Below are 17,907 nucleotides of genomic sequence, written 5' to 3' on the forward strand. Positions count from 1 at the left end.
TGAGCTGAGAAATAAAATAAAACGTTGCTCAGAAGATGAACGTCAACCGCATAAAGGGAGAGCAGTTAAAGAGAGGCAGTCATACCCAAAAGACACTGAGCTAAATCTTATATATTTCAAAACATAAGGCTGACTCTATATTGATAATTATTTGAAGACTGACTGTAAATAAACTGTTGTGTGTGTCCTACAAAGACAATGTGCTGAAGAGTCAAAGAAAAGGATAGTCCTTTGCCTCTTGGCCATTGATAAAATAACTTGGGAATAGGGAGAGCCTCACAACTGGTGCAGGGGAATTGGCAGCATGCAAAAGAGACGCGACAGGATCAGCAAGAATGTTCTCCTTTCTGTACTGCGACCACAGCACTGAACCTGGAATGATAGAAATATTCCTAGGGCTGGCAAGATGACTCAGTGTTTGAGAGCACTGGCTGTTCTTCCAGAGGACCTGGCTTCAATTCCAGCACCCACATGGGGGCTCAGTCACCCACAACTCCAGCACAAGGGGATCCAACACCCTCGACTGGCCTCAACAGGAACCAAGCGTGGCACATGGTGTGCACACATACATGCAAGCAAAACACCCATGCGCATAAATATTATTATTTTTTATTAATTTTTAAAAAAGAAAAACACTCTTTTACATGAATACTTTGTTTTATACTTTGAAACAGAAGTAATTAAGTGATTAGTCAGAGTGAAAAGTTACAAACGAGCTTCCATTTTGAACAGGACAAGGAAGCTCTCGGAGCCCAAATGGAAGCTGCGTGCACTTCAGACTAGGGAACCACGTGGTATTGAGAACGGGAGGTTTGTAGGATCTCCATGACTTTGACAGCCTGCACCACAAGCTCTGCATAGATTCCAGGCCCTCAACACTGACACTGCATAGGTCTGTCATCTGTTCAGCTTGCCTTGCATCCCAGTCCTGTCCACTCTCTGCAGATGATGGAGACACACTAGCCAGACAGCTGCCCGGGCCTCTCACACATTCAAGGACCCCACATGAACCACTTTTCTGTAAACCTCAAGAGAAACTCAAGGGCTTGAGGTTGCCTTCTGGTTATAAGAAGTGATGCATAATGCTCTGGAAAAACACAAGGGAAGACTTTCAGACCTTGGTCTAAGCATCTGCAGCACCTGGAAGACCCTCAGCTGCCCGTGGCTTCCTTGAGTCCATTTCTCAGGAAACACTACAGCAAAGGCTGTGGAAAGTCCCTGAAGACAGAAAGCTGCTCTTGAGCAGTGTCTGAGTGAGCAGACTAGAAAGAAGCATGCTGCCTCATTATTTCCCAAAATCTCAGCCAAGAGCAACAGCTAAATGACCAGGGAACAAAGGATCACTCAGTATTCTCAGTACCCCTTGGCAACAGTTTCAAAGACAGGCGATGTCTAAGACCAGGCACATGTGAGGAGAGCTGAGAGTCACAACTTGGCCCAAAAAAGGACGCCAGCAGGACAATTGGAGACAATTTCACTCCTATGGGTATTATAATCGCAGGACATTATGTATTTATTTGCTATTTGGCTTTTTTTTTTTTTTCAACTAGCAAGGACCTCAGAGATATCCTTCATTTTCCATGCCTTCATTTTCCACAAGAGGCCCCAAGGCCTGGAAAGCCTGTGTCACCTCCTCTCACCGTTCGTTATATGGCTTGTGAGACAGACGGGGTAGAGAGACTAGAGTGAGTACACGGTGCAGGCAACATCATGTGGCACATGGTTAGTTACATGGAGACAAACACCTCTCACTCCTACTTTTTTTCTGGTTGAACTGTCATGGGCGTGGACAAGTCATGGACTGAGCTTATTTATCCACATGAGTGCTTCCCTCAGGAGGGATGATGACTGGAACATTGTCCCTACTTCCCAGTCCGTGAAGCCACTTGGATAGCTTTGATCCACTCAGTACGCTCCTTGGGAGTGGCCGCCTGCAAGTAATAATGAACTTCATCTGCTGTAATGATCTCAAACAGGTTCTCATCGTCGCTCTTCTTGCCTGATGAGAGAGAAAGCACAATAACATGTGGGTGCCAGAAACTCACCAGCCTACATCCTTCCCCAAGTCATGAAATGTTCCTCAGTGTCCTAAGAAAAGTCTGCATTTGTATTCATTACCTAAGGATACATTCAGTATTTGTAAAGACAGCTATGTAGTATGATCATTAAGAAACACATAAAATACTCAAGGAGAAACATTTTCTTTCATAAAGTGTAAGGAAGCTAAATTTCTTGCCTTTGCACACCGATAATATCTATTGAGTACCTTTGTTTTGCTCATAATATAAGCTAAGAGCTAATCTCAATATACATTATATTAAAATGTACATATATTTATATCCACAAGCATACATATATAATGAACCCAAGCCAGATCTAACACTAGTCTTGTAAATATAGTTTAAACTAATAGCTAAGTCTGAGCTCCTTATGAAAAATGAAAAGGTAAATAAACCCAAAATGTGAAGATGAAGCCAGAGTGATCACATGGTGTGCTCCCTTTTAAATGGCATGTCTTCATTTGAGTCAAGATAAATTATCAAGACGTGAGTATCAAGACAGATAGGCACACATCAAATAAATTGTTGTGTAGTGGTTGAAATTTGATAATTGTTACATACTTTTCTCTATAATTTTGTGTTCAAAAATATGGTTTTTTTTAATAACAATACAGAAAAAACAGTCTGATAAATGACAGGGGAAAAAAGAAAGAAAACAGGATTTGGGTTGTGAAAAGTGCATCTCCAGCAACTCTGTGTGTCCTCTGCAGCTGACAAGGCAGTGAAGCCAAGTGGTTAACCCATGTGTCAATCATAGGCATGCGAGTACAAAGGAACAGAAACCCTCTGGTGCAGCCCCTTATTGTCAAAGCAGGAACTGAGATCCTTCAGGGTGGCGTGCTCACAGTGTACTGTGTGGCAGACTGATGTTGCATAAACTGGACATGCAGGACCCATAGGAAGGTGACCACCAAACTTTGAAGGCAAGATGGTCCTTCAGGTTCCTGCCTCACAGAAGAAACTGCTAGACATTCTACTGGACACAGAGAGAAGTGACTGAGAGATTCTAGGCCCATGGGCTGAAGATGGATGCCCCAACGTTGCAGAGGAACTTGGGTTGACTGTCCAGGCAGGCAGCTGTTTCTGTCATTCTAAATTTTTGGAAGTTGCTTACAATGTTCTTCCTGTTTACTTGGGTAATATTATATCCTTCTGGGGTCTTTGATGTAGTTGAAGACTAGATAGTTACAATTATAGTTTTCCTCAGTCATGGTAAAAGATAAATTAGATATGAAACTTTAGACTCACAAATATAGGATAGATGATAGACCATTTTCTTTAATTTTGCCAAATACAAATAGACGATATTGTAACTGTAATTCTTGCTTGCTAACTGTTCTATTATATATAATTTTACTATGTTAAAGTTAAAATCTTCCTTTTTGATTAGACAGAAAAGGGGAAGTGCTGTGGAATATCATTCTGTATGCTGTGAATGTGTGTTGTTCTGATTGGTTGATAAATAAAATGCTGACTGGCCAGTATCCAGGCAGGAAGTATAGGCAGGATAAGCAGACAAGGAGAATTCTTGGAAGAGGAAAGCTGAGTTGGGAGTCACCAGCTAGACACAAAGGAAGCAAGATGACAAGGCAGAACTGAAAAAAGGTACCAAGCCACATGGCTAAACATAGATAAGAATTATGGGTTAATTTAAGTGTAAGAGCCAGTCAATAATAAGCCTGAGCTAATGGCTGAGCAGTTATAATTAATATAAGCCTCTGTGTGTTTACTTGGAGGATGCAAGTGAGAGAGCTTTGTCCCAGCCACCAGCCAGCCAGGACACATGAAAACTTCCAACTACAGACTGAGATGCACAGACCTAGCAAACTATACCCAGGTATTCTTCCCACTAAGCATTTAGCCTCAATTATAGTTACTCTGTTTATTGCAGAACATTTCCCTATATGGATAAGTACATGATCTCCTTTAAGGAAACCTGCAGCATCAGGAGATGTTGCCATCCAGCTCTTCATGGAAGCCAGGTTGGAGGTGATGGATTTTTCTAGCATTGTTCAGTGACACTCAAGGCATCCACAAAGTCACCCCCATTTCCACAGTTCTGAAAGGCAGGCCAGCTCTTTGGAAGGAATGACTCTCCCCCTGAAGTTTTTGGACAGTAATTTTATACAGGCTTGTGCCTCATGACCGATTGATTAGCTCAGTATGCACAGGTGTAGAGTAGCAATAGACACATTTCCCTCCCACAGAAATTCGTTCTTACCATCAGGATTGCTCTCCACTGACGTCACCACACAGCCTCTCAGGTGAACTGCTCCCAGGGGATCTTCACCCTAGAAGAGAGAAGGGCAGCTGTGTCTCCACTGTACAAAGTGTTGACTTGCCTCATCCTCTTGCTGCAGACACACAGGCTCAGTCAGGTACATGTCAGGTAAGGGTAGAGTGAGATGAAAGAAAATCCTTTTCAGAATGTCTACCCTCCCCTACAAGCTGCATGAGAAGATGCAAACCAATTCGGATATAGAGGAAAAGGGTCAGTGAGGTGGAGATGCTCAGGTTATTATGTCCCTCTGAAGAACTGCCTGCTCTCGTCTTTGACATAGCATTTTAGCGCTCACAGGACTAAGCCAAAGAACACGGAGTGTGAGCAGAGCAAGCCCTCAATCCCGACAGCAGACTCGAGCTTCTCTGTACTTGCAAGTCAGATCTTTCTGTTGAGGAAAACGCTTCTTCTTTGCTGGACCTAGAGTGATTGTCCAGTTGTCCTGGAAGATGAATTATCTTTTCTTGTATATTTTAGATCATGAACACAGTATTGGACAAAACGTGTTGCTACAAAAATATCAAATATTACTTTGGGGTAATATGGTGGACTAAAAGCTGCTTTCTTGCTACCTAGTAAAGGGGAAAATTAGAATAAGAAGAAAATAGACCTTACTCTAACAGCAAAGGGGAGGGAGAGCTTTGAAAATTCACAGCAGTAGTGACAGAACAAGTAATGAGGGAAGAGGAAAGTATAGGAGATGCAAGTGGGTGAGGTGAAATCCAAGCCTTACTCAAGGGCCAAAGAGATGGCTCAGCCGCTAGGAGGGCTTTCTGCACTTGTATGAGAACCAAGGTTTTGATCTCAGCACAAATACAACACCTACTTATGTTCCACACACACCTAGAATGCAAACCCTTAGAGACAGAAGGATTGCTAGGGCTTGTTAGCTTCCAGCCTAGGCAGAAAACCACAACAAGACTGAATTCTAGTTTCAGGGAGAGAACTCATCTCAAAGAAATAAATGGAAGAGTGATAGAGGAACATCTGACATCTATCCTCTGGTCTCGACACACGTTTACAGTCATGTACACCTGTACACATATATGTCTATAGAGTGCACAGGCATACACACACACACACACACACACACACACACACACACACACACACACACACACACACGCATACGTACACACACACAAGCCTTGTCCAAAACTACTTTGTTTTCTCTGATGTGGGCAGCAATACCCTCTACTGTAGACTGCTCAGCAAGAAAATCCCCTAGTACAACCAACATGTAAGCCAAGAAATGCACAGAGCATAGCACAGAAACACAAGAAACAAAGCAGTATGACTCCTCCAAGAGACCATAATCACTCCTCACCAACTGAATTCAGAGATGCTGAAGTAGATTCAATGTTGGATGAAGACTTACTAGTGAGATGATTAATGACCTCAGATAGTTTAAACACAAGCAGGTGAATTCAATGTAAGACTGGGAGGAAATTCAGTGACATAAAGGAAACAGCAGATAAATGGAAAACCAACAATGCAGATTGAAGAGTGACAAAGGAGGATGCTGAGAAACAACAACAAAAGCCAGAGATGTTGAAAATGAAAATCCAATCAACTAAATGAAAATTAGAGCACCAAGTACCACCAATGGGTTTGACCAAGAAAATAAAATATGTCAAGAATGGAAGAGAAGATTGGGGACTGTGATATCCAAACATCAATTAATATAAATAAAGAAACAAACAAACAGAACACAGTGCCCAAGAACTCTAGGATGTAGTCATCAGACCAATCCGAAGAATCCAAGGAGCAGAGGGAGATGTGATAGAAACCGAAGATAGATTATCTATCTGATGAAATCACAGCAGAAAGTTGCACAAACCTAGAGAAAGGAGAAAGCATCCAAACACAACAGGCACTTATGATTAAAAATTGACATGCCCAGAGAAGAAACTTGCCACAACACATTATAGTCACAATAGTAACAAAACAGAGCAAAGAAACAGTATTAAAAACTGGAAGGGAGGTGCAGTGGGGCGTGGAGCCCTGTGGGAATGTTGGCGAGTGGAATAGCTGGGTCACATGGCGGTTCTCTTTTTAATTATTTGAGAAAACTCCATGCTGATTTCCATGGTGACCGGACTAGTTTGTACTCCCATCATCCTTGAATTGAAGTTCCTTTCCTCTAGAGCCACTCTGAGTGGAGTGAGGTGGTGTCTCAAAGAAGTTTTATAATGACAAGGGCTGTTGAACACTTTTTAAACATATTTATTGGCCATATGTAATAATTCTTTTGAAAATTATCTGTGCATTCTTTAACTTCTTTGTTGATTGGTAACTTTTTTTTTCACATTTAATTTTGTTTTCAGTTCTTTGAAAATTCTGGATTTTATCCCATATCTGAAGTACAGTTAGTAAATACTTCTTTCTGTTCCACTGGCCATCTATTTGCTTTGCTTATAGTTGATTTTGCTGTGTAGAGATTTTTTTTTAATTTTAATTTCATCCCATCTGATGATTCTTGGATCTAGCTCATGTGCTGTTGGAGATCTCTCAGAAAGCCATACCTACACCTGTACCTTGATGTACATTTCCTCTTTTCCATGATTAGTTTCAGTGTTTAATTAAATACAGTTAATTTTCTCACACAGGATGAAAGATGGTTCTAATTCCATTCTTCTGCACATGAATAGCCAGTTTTTTTTCCAGCACCATTTGTTGAATAACCTACTCTTTTCTATGGCATGTTTCTTGTTCCTTTGTAAAAATTCAGGTGGCTGTAGCCTTATTGGTTTATTTCTGAATCCTCTTGGGCATTCCGTTGGTCTAAATGTCTATTTTATGCCCATATCTGGCTGTCTTTCTTATTACAGCTCTGTTGTATAATTTGAGAGGAGGTGTGATGATACCTCCAGGCATGTTCTTTCTCCCTAGGACTACTTTGGCTATTTGTGGTCTTTTGTGATTCCATATGAATTCTTGGATTACTTTTTCTAGCTCTATGATAAATGACATCAGTGTTTTGATAGGATCTTCATGGAGTCCATAGTTTACTTTTGGTAGTATAGCCATTTTCATACATGAATCCTGCCAATACATGCGTGAGAGGGTATAAATGAGGATAAAATTAGGCCAGGCTTGTGGGCAGAGAGAATAAGTAGGAGGAGAGATCTAGGCTCGAGAAGAGAAGAAGAAAGGAGATAACAATGGAGAAAGAGATGGAGACTTCCTGGATTAACCAGTGAAGCAGTTAATAGACAGGCAGGAAGAAGCAGGAAAAGTTGGACACACAGAAAGAAAAGGTATAAAGTTTAAGACACACATAGATGAATAGAAACAGGTTAAGTTATAAGAGCTACCAAGAAGCAAGCCTAAGAGGTGGCTGAGCATTCATACCTAATAAGAAGTCTTTGTGTCATGATTTGGCAGCTGATTAGTGGCCTAAAAGAAAAAGCCTGGTACAGAGGAAGAAAGACATTCTCTCCTGAGAGGACAGGAAAGAATAAACACCATGCAATGAATAGAGAAAGAAAATCCAGGGAAGGATTCATCATGTCCAACACAGTCAGCCAGCAAGTCCCTAATTACTAAGGATGAAAGAAAATAGCAAATAATATTGTGACCAACAAGAAAAAAAGTTACAGGAGCGGGTAAACACCCCTCAAGAATAAATTTAATTGTAAGTGGCCTCAACTCACCTTTAGAGACAGACTGTATGGCTCTGTTAACAAACAAGATTCACCTATCTATTGTCCCAAGAAACACACATCACTAGCAAAGGCACTGACAGGCTCAAACTCAAAGGATTGATTCAATCAGTCAAGTGAATGGCAGCCCAGAATAAGCTGTTGTAGTTACTATGGGATCTGACAAAGAATCCAAGCCAGATTTAGTTAGAAGAAATAACATATTATTAAGAGAAAATTCATCAAGAATATGTAATAATTATAAATATATGTTTCCAATAGTGGGGCTCCCAATTTTGTAAAGCCAACATGAATGGTGAATAAAGGTCAATCATGGTGAGTGACTTCAGTGTTCCTTCCTTATCTGTAGAGATGCCATACAAACTAGGAGGAAATCCAGACTTAAACTTAGCTCACATGGTCTTAACAACACACACAGAGCATTTGATCCACAGACAGAGAAGATGCATCTTCTCACAGCCCATCAAGTGCTCTTAAACATGTCCATCAGGGAACCTGAACAGGGTTTTACCAGACAGGTTGCCTCATTACCCTTCCATTACTCTGGTCTGTTCCCAACTGTCCTTTAAAGGCTTGTTTGCCCCAACAGCAGAATACTGGATAGTAAATTTGAGCAAACGCTGACACAGATTTGTATTTTCCAGGATTTTTCAAAGCACAAATCAGAGCTCTGTGACTTTCCCTGGAATGACCAAATAGAAAACTTGATGTCCTTTGGGGTCCACTGGAAAACTGGCATAAGTTGGGGACAGATCCTCTGTTATTTAAGAGTATATTCTGTAATTAGTTTTCCAGGACCTTCAAGTGGCATTCATGTGAAGCCCAGCTTTAGTGCCACAGTTTCAGCTGTTATCTTCTCCTTTGAAATTCCTGGCTGGAATCTGGAGCAATAGCTACATGGCATTGGTGATATCTAGATATCCTTTGAGAGGAATGTCCATCCTGTACAGGTTAGACCAGACAGCCAATACAGTGAAGACCCTTTCCATTCTCTGCCTTTGGTAGTAGGTAGACAGCTCGACACTGTCTTGATCAAAAGCTTTCTTTGGTCCTCCAGAGTGCCTGATGCTGGAAATCTGTCTCCAGTGCCATCCTCCTCCTGTTCAGTTAATATTTCCTTTTTTCTGTGTGCCAACACACAGATGATCCAGTCTTACCTCAGGCAGCAACAGTAGCAAGGAGACCAGACACACCAGAAGGTAAGGGTCCCAACAACATTCTTCAGAAAATTAGGGGGGAAACCCTAAAATTCACATGGAAATACAAAAAGACTGAAAATCCTAAACAATTCTATACAGAAACAACATTGGTGTAGTCATCAAGTTCTCTAACTGGACTTGAGCTGTAATGACCAAGACGGGATTAGCTCAAATAATGGCTACACAGAGAACCAAGAAATGCTGTAGGCAGGGAATCTTTTAAACACTTTTAAACAAAGGTGCCAAAAGCACACATTTGAAAAAAGATGGCATTTTCAACAAACAGTGCTCAAAAAAAAAAAAAAAAAAAACTGAAACTAAATTCAAAGCTCTTACTCTGCACAAAATCAACTCAGAATGGATAAAAGATCTTAACGTAAATTCTGAAACAGCATAGGTGAACCATTTCAAGATGTTGCTTAGGAATATGACTCCAGGAAAGGATTCCAACAGCACAGAAAATAACACGAACTGACAAACGGAATGCAGGAAATGGAAAACCTTCTCCACATCAGAGAACTAAAATCAGCATAGTGAAGAGACAGCCTGCAGAACGGAAGAAACTCTTTGCCAGCTCTACACCAAACATATTAATATCTGAAACAGATGAAGAACCCCTAAATAAAATACCAAGTAAAACAAATCATCAATTTAAAAATCAGGCTAGTGAAATAAGTAGACAGTTCTCAAAAGAAGAAATACAAGCAGTCAATAAAGTAGTTGAAAAAGTGTTCAGTGTCATTGACCATCAGAGAAAGGCAAATCAAAGTCATATTGAGACTCTATTTCACCCCAGTCAGAGTGGCTGTCATAAAAAAAAAATAGGCCGGGCGGTGGTGGTGCACGCCTTTAATCCCAGTACTCGGGAGGCAGAGCCAGGCAGATCTCTGTGAGTTCGAGGCTAGCCTGGGCTACCAAGTGAGTTCCAGGAAAGGCGCAAAGCTACACAGACAAACCCTGTCTCAAAAAAAAAAAAAATAGTAACTATTGGCAAGGATAGGGAAGAAAAAGAACTTACACACTCTTAGTGGGTCTGTAAACTGAGGCAGCCACTGCTTAAACCAATGTAGAGGGTCTACAGAAACCAAAAAACACACTCTAATTCAACCTAGAAGTTGGATTCGATGGATGGGTAATTAAAATGTGTCACATACACAGCCATAAAAAATAACAAAAAATTGACATTTGTAGGAAAATGGATGGAACTATAGACCATTTTGTTAAAGCAAGATTATCCAGACTCAGAAAGATAAATAATCCTCATGTTCTCTCCTATGAAGAAATTAGAAAGCAGAATGGGGACTGCAAATGAGGGGGAAGAGATACAAGGGAAGGAAGGGGAGGGGGTGTGATGGACGGTACATGCCATGGAAGCAGAGGACTGTTCAAAGGAAGGAAGGATCACATGGGTGTGAAAACAAGGGAGAAGAGAGGACAGTGGGGTAGAAGAAAGTCAAGAAAATAGGCAGATACAGGTGTGAAAACTTCACAGTGAGACTCATACGTGAGTGCAGGGAGAAATTAAGGTAATAACATATATCTCAAATGGGACAAAAAAAAAAGCTATACTGAGTTAACCAAATATATACAATACTGTGATACCTTCTCCCCCTGCTGAATTCTTGCTGGTCTAAGAGGCACAAGAACTCAGACATTGCGGTGGGAGGTGGCAGAACAGTTTAACAGAGAGCAGGAAGGGACGAAGGATGAGAGTGAAAACGGAAGGCATCAAAACAGAGGGGCGTGGCCCCAGCTCATCACCACCGCAAAGCTTCTGTTGGAGTGGACTTATCAACCATATGACCTCACCCCAGCAGGGTCATAGTAATGCAGGTAGGCCGGGTCTTCTCTCAGAACGAACTTCCTCACCTTCCAGTTCTTCCTCCTGTGCCCCTGTATTGAGGAACAGGGAAAGGGGGGGATGAGTCATTAGCGTCACTTGGTGCGCGGTGCCCAAGTAGGAAGTCTGCTGAGATTCAGGATAAAAGAATACCACAGTGAATTACCAGGTCCTGGCCCGTGTCTTTCTCGGGGAGAGAGCACCAAGGCCAATTAATGAAACACGCACTGTTGAATCACATGGATAAATTAAATTACTTCTGCGCTATCTTCCGACCTCAGGACTGTGTGCAGTGGTACAGCATGTGTGGCATATTTGGCGGTACTGGGCATATGACTTGGTTCAAGACTCGGTCCTGTTTTTTGAGGAGTTTGTGATCCATATGGAAATAGACTATGACAAAATCCAAATAAAACCCTAGACATAAATAATGGATTTCAAAAGAATTAAATGAGAGATATGTCATTGTAGACATGAGCTGTCAAACAAAGCATAATAAAGATGTCTGCTTGCTGTCTATCTGTCTCTGTCAGCCTGTCTGTCTGTCTGTCTGTCTGTCCGTGTCTCCCCCCATATATATATCTTTACCTGTGTGTGTGCACACACATTTGTGTATGTGCATGTACATGTGTGCACATGTGTGTATGCCCATGAAGGTGCATGTGTGTGTATGTATGTATGCGGATGTGAAGATCAGCAGTCAACAAGTGCCATTCCTCACTAACTGTCCAACTTGTTTTCTGATACAGTGGCTCTCGTTAGGATCTGGAGCTTGTCAACAAAAGTGGGATAGATGGCCAAAAAAGCCCCAATGATTTGCCTGTCTTTGTCTATCTAGTACAGGGATTACAGGTATGTGCCACACCAAATTTTTTACATGGATTCTGGTGATAGAACACAGGTTCTCATTCCTACATGTATGTATGTATGTGTACCACATGTGTGCTTGGTGACTCCAGGTGTCATAAGATATTGGGTATCCTAGAACTGGAGTTAGAGATGTCTGTTAGCCTCCATGTGAGTGCTGGGAGCTGAACCCCAGCTCTCTGCAAGAACAAACAGTGAGGCTTCTTAAGTGGTGAGCCATCTCCCCACCTCAAAATGACTTCTGAGACCCATCAGCTTCTACAAATATGGGTATTTTCTTTGCCTTAATAACACTGCCCATGAGATCTGAGCACATAAGTTGCCTCACACAATTTCTTCTTGACTGGAAAACGTGAAAGCTATGCTGTCTTGTGGAATTATTAAGTGACCACCAAATTATCCTAAGCTGGTGAGTCAGCCAAGCTTGAACAGCTGCCATATTCTCTCAAAGCCTTCTCCAACATCACAATGTGGTTTATTGAAAAGTTTATTATAAGTGTCTGATCACCTTTCTATAAGGATTATTTACTGAAGGATTTCAAGAATGTATGCACGTCTGGGTTTTCTAACAACCACATCTGAATATCTGCTTTATCAGTTATCCATTATAGTTGATTTTGTTCATTTGACAAGTGCTTATTGTTTATGACAGAGCAAAAAAAAGTGTGTTGAATTCTGTACAAACAAGAAAAGCATATTAATACATTGTCCTTCCCTGCACAGACTCCATATGTGGCCAAGAACTAAACAGCAAAGAATTTTGTTCATTGTTTTGTTGTTGTTGTTGTTTTGTTTTTCGAGACAGGGTTTCTCTGTGTAGCTTTGCACCTTTCCTGGATCTCGCTCTGTAGACCAGGCTGGCCTCGAACTCACAAAGATCCGCCTGCCTCTGCCTCCCGAGTGCTGGGATTAAAGGTGTGTGCCACCACTGCCCGGCTTATTCATTGTTATAATAGAAAAATTATACAAAAGGGATTAGACTGAATATAACCCATTCATCCTTGTGTTTGTTCCATTTGTCAACTATGAATATTCTGTTGAGTTTAAAAGTGGGAAACAGGAAAGGGAACACAGTTCTCCAGTTAGACACAGCTACTTCCCACCTGTGGAGTGTGCAACACAGGTATCCTTTCTCATGTTTCTCCTTCTCTACAGGTTAACCTTCGCAAGCTCCCACCATCAATGGTAGGAGAGTTGATACTTTGAAGACCATAAAGATTTTTTAACATTTGCTCCCAAATGATTCTGATATGAACCAGGGTTACTCGAGAGCTAAAAGATTGGAGCTCGTGTAAGGAAAACTTGGCAACCCAGACTCTACTTGGCTTGGGCTACACACACACACACACACACACACACACACACACACACGCACGCACGCACGCACGCACGCACGCACGCACGCACGCACGCACACCAAACGTGGTGACCCCAACCAGGAGGTAAGATTAATCTCTTAAGAAACTTTGAAAACTAAATGTTTTCAAACTTCTTCCTCTTACCAAGTTCATCATTTCCCACTCCTTTTTTTAAAAAAAAATTCTGACCCCTGTGGCTGTGGCAGGAGGCTGCACTAACCAGTTTGATCAGATAGACCCCATTGCCCAGCCCATGAGAAAATGAGTGTGGTTGATGATGGAGAGCCTCTGGCGGCTGTTTCTACTAGGATAAAGACAACTATGAAGGGGGAAAAGACTTCACAGCCAGTGGCTCCCCACATGGAGTTCAGAACCAACACAACCAGTGCACTGGCATCAGTGGCTGAAGTGGTTATGACATTGCGGACTTTTTCCACACATTCTGATGCCATCTCTGCTCTCTGGAGCAGAGCCAAACTTTGCTGCCACTTGAATTCCCCTTCTTCCCTCCAGTTCTTTTCCTTGTTCTGTACATGAGTCTGCTTTACAGAATGTCACACTCTTAAAGGAAATAACAAATATAGCAGGTGGTCTTAGACAATGAGTGGTCTGGATGAAAGGGAAGTCAGAAATCTTTGTGGGCACAAATGAAATAAAACAGTCACAGCTGCTGTGGTATATACCCAAAGCCATCCCATATCGGGAGCTGAGATGGGTAAGGAGGTTTCTGTTACCCTGTGTCTGGTGGTGGGAGGAGCAAAGCCACCCCTGCAGTCTCTTCTTAAGAGACCCTGTGCTCTCTTAACTCTTACCATCCCATGCCTTGACACCTAGAACTATGTAGAGCCTCAGTTTACCCCAGCCCTTACCTCCAAGACTGATTATGGATACCTGAAATTGCACATAATCACACACACACACACACCTGTACTGTGCCCATGCACTCAAACAGGACCTGACCTTAGCCCGATATTCCTACAAAGTTGGCCTCAGGCCATAGTTTTCCATCTCACCAGGCTTTAACACAGCCTGGAATGGCACCTCCTTGCTCTTAAAGGTTACCATATAGTATGGCCTCATCCTGTTTTCTGATCACGTTGGAGTACTTTATCATGAAATAGCTTTATCTTTTGAATGGCATCTCTTGGCCAACTTACTTCTTCCTATTAAAGAAAGGGCAATATTTTCTTAAAATACTTTTCATCATCAGGACATTGGCAAAAGAGGAATTTCACTATTTCCAAGGGAATTTTCTGCCCTGGCTGCCCCAATCCTAACCCAACATCATGTTCATCCTCTACTTAGCATTTTGTCTTATATCTTCTCGGTTTCATTTTCTGGTTGATTGTAGGTCAAGTAAACTAAATTCTATTTAATAATGTCAGCCTTTTTCTTTTTCATTTGTTTCTTTTGTCTTTTTGAGATAAAGTATCACTATTTAGTCTAGCCAGGCCTTGAGCTCACAGCAATCTCTACGGCTAAGCTTTATGAGTGCTGGGATATGCACCACCATCCTCTGCTCACATTGGTAATTTAGAAAAAAAAAAAAATGAGAAGGCTTGAAAAGGGGCGGAGGAAGCCAGTGGTAGTCACTCACCTGCTTCAGTAAACATCCCTGCTTGATGATAACCCCTCTGAATTCTTCTCTCAGAATCACATCGTCATCACTGGAATTCTCTTCACAGAAGAATCCACTGTCTGGCTGTTGAGAAACACACAGCAGCAGGTTCTTGTAGGTCTCAAACATACTGCCACACCTATGTCCACACCCGCTCTTGCCAGCCACGCTTCCTCCGTGCTGCTGTGTGAACCGTGGCAGGAAGCTTCCAGGTGACTCTGGGTTTGCTGTCTAAGCCTCCTCCCCCATTTCCCTGCCCCTGGATCCGGCCCTGTTTGTGTCTCCATTCAGGTGTGGTCTGGTCAATATCCTTTCATTTTCCACGATTCTCCAGGCCATATCCTAAGTCTATCTCAGTCCTCTTTTACTAGGCACATTTCTCTCTTCACAGTCCTCCTTCTCATGGGACTTCATGGCCACATGTTTGAAATCACAGTGACAACACCCTGATGTAACTCTCTCCACTGTGACTTGTCACTCAGCTCCAACTCTAGCCTGGAGAGAACCAAGAGTTTATGCATCACCTCACCCCTGAAGTCATGATAATTAGAGACTTTCTGAGCTGTAAGAGAGTGACAAACCACACAGAGGAGGAGCTGCTGGGGGAAGTTCATTTAGCACCCTTAATTTAAATGACTATAAAAAGATAGAGCAAGGGTCTGCAGCACAAAAAAGTACTGGCAGTGGAACTCCCCAAAAAGTGAAATGAAACGCTATCTGGGATGTCCACCTCATTTGTATAAGAAAGATGGTTCTTTATGCAGCTTTCCCAACTTCTACATTCTGATCCAAAATAGAAACAAAACTGTCAAAATCCCCCTAGAAAACCACAGTTGCTGAAATTATCATGTGATCACAAGCTAGGCTCATGTTAAGTAACATGCAGTTTAGCAATCTCAGTAGGCATAACACAAGAAGCATGCAAGGTTATGGGAGGAAGTGCACACAGAAGCACGGTGTGTATTTGATTGTACAGCTGAGCACAGACAGGCAGCTTGTCACATCTGTGATTTCATGGGCAGCCCTCTGAAAAGGACATCATACCAGGACTTGTGCCACTGCCTTTCCACTGCTCTGTTCCCTTTGTCTAGGACAACATGTGCCATGCAGAGACACACAATACACTTTCATAGATGAAGTGATTGCTTAGAATAAGAATAAAGGTAGTAGGATTTCAAAAGTGAGTTTAGAGAAAACTATTCGAGTAAACAATCGCTTCCTCGAGACTATTCACTTGGAGAGGACAACATTTGAGGGGGCAGCTGTGAAGTCTAGAAAATGCTGGTGTAATAGAAGCTGTAGAGGCCTGTGTTTTCATAGTTTGTAGTATTTGTCCTTAAAATATTTATGTGTGCGTACATGTGTGCGTTTCAATATGTATGCACATGTGCATACCATTGAATGGGTATGGAGGTCAAAGAACAACTTACAGGAAGTGGGTCCTTTTACCATGTAAGTTCTGGGCATTGAACTCAGGTCATCGGGCTTGGCAGCAAGCACCTGTATCTCTGAGCCATCTCAGCAGCTTGTTACTAACTTTTTGTCTCCAGTTGGCTTCTTCTCTAGCCTTCTCACCCCTCAGTCCTCCTTAGGACCAGACATTCTGTTTGCATGTGTGGCTATAAACTGATATCCACAGAAAATCTACCCTGCGCCTATTTCAGGAAAAACAAGTGGGTAGCTATTCCTACTCACAAAGAAGTAGAAAGCATCGGGGTTGTCCAGGAAAGGGTTTTCAGCTATTCCATCGGCCGCATTCTTAGACAGATCCCCAGCAGGCTGCAGGTACCCTTCGCTGAGCAGTGATGCGGCGATCATGAGGCCTTCCTGGCGATTCCGAACCAGCTTGTTAGAAACCAGCCAGTCAATGACACCGTTACCTGAATGAGAGCATCAGTGGAAAGTTAACTCTTTCCCAAGTCACAAGTCACTGACTGCCGACCACACACTGGCTCCAGTGCTCACCAGGGTCCATCTTGTCTCAGCTTCCCTGCTACTCCAAGAAGCAGAAGGAAGATTAGTGAGATGGATACTTGGAAACAACAGGAATCACGCAAAAGTTAAAGCACACATGAAAGTTAGTAAGAAATACATAAACAAATCATTCTTATTAATTTACACATTTATTGAGCTTGTACAAAACACTAGCTGGGCAGTGGGCAGGTTACCTAGTGAAAACATAAGCATTAAAGTTACAGAATTCTGTTCTAAGTCAGTACTGTGGTACAATGGATGACTGGATCAAATCAGAAAAGGACTTATAGAGAAAATAACTGGGATGAGACCTAAAATAGGAGGTGTTTGCAAGCATTTGAGATAGGAGCTGAGGGTCCAGCACAGGCAAGGATGCAGCAATGTGGACAAACTTGCAAGCACATCACAGCCCATGAGAACAGAGCTGGAGCTGGTGAGAAAGTAAGAGGAGTCCAGAGGAGGAGGAAGATGTGGGGCAGTGAGGAAAGTCTGGTGGCACATTAAGAAATCTGTCAAACCCAGGCACAATGGCACACACCTTTCATCCCAGCACTCGGGAGGCAGAGGCAGGCAGATCTCTGTGAATTTGAGGCCAGCCTGGTCTACAAAGAGAGTTCCAGAACAGCTAGGGCTGTTGCACAGAGAAACCAAGAAAAAAAAAAGAAAGAAAGAAATCTGTCAATGAAGAGATACTGCAAATTTTAATTATCAAATAAAATAACAGGGTATGTGTCCTAAATTAAAATTTGATTACAATATTTGTGTGTATTGTCATGCATTTTAAAGAGTCTGTCAGGGAACTTGAATAGTCATTTTATTTAACCTTTTACCTCAAGAGAAAATAACACAGGGAATGAAATGAAGAAAGCCTATCAGCTGGATTATCAGCAAGCTAAAAATGAAGCTTTGTATTCATAAAGTGTGTTGTTTACAAATCCACCAGTGACAACCAACATAGCAGTCCTGGATCACTAGAGCTGGAACATTGGGTAAGGGACATCTGAAAGAGCCATGACCCCCTTCAGAGAATGATCCCTCCATGAGT

General features: G+C 42.1%; 1 protein-coding gene and 1 pseudogene across 1 annotated transcript in view; both read right to left on the reverse strand.

Moving 5' to 3' along the window:
* Positions 1-1,491: 1,491 nt before the first annotated feature.
* Plek (pleckstrin) overlaps positions 1,492-17,907 on the reverse strand; it is a 45,416-nt gene continuing 29,000 nt past the window's right edge. The window contains exons 7-11 of the mRNA XM_042285590.2: positions 16,584-16,768; positions 14,868-14,972; positions 11,015-11,098; positions 4,282-4,351; positions 1,492-1,999 (exon numbers count right to left, since the gene is read on the reverse strand). Of these exons, the coding sequence (XP_042141524.1) occupies positions 1,863-1,999; positions 4,282-4,351; positions 11,015-11,098; positions 14,868-14,972; positions 16,584-16,768 (581 nt within the window). The 3' untranslated portion in view covers positions 1,492-1,862. The remainder of the gene's footprint in view (positions 2,000-4,281; positions 4,352-11,014; positions 11,099-14,867; positions 14,973-16,583; positions 16,769-17,907) is intronic.
* Positions 8,350-10,860, reverse strand: LOC121832645 (S-formylglutathione hydrolase pseudogene; annotated as a pseudogene).

The sequence above is a fragment of the Peromyscus maniculatus genome, chromosome 10 (genome assembly GCF_049852395.1).
Source record: "Peromyscus maniculatus bairdii isolate BWxNUB_F1_BW_parent chromosome 10, HU_Pman_BW_mat_3.1, whole genome shotgun sequence".
Lineage (NCBI taxonomy): Eukaryota > Metazoa > Chordata > Mammalia > Rodentia > Cricetidae > Peromyscus > Peromyscus maniculatus.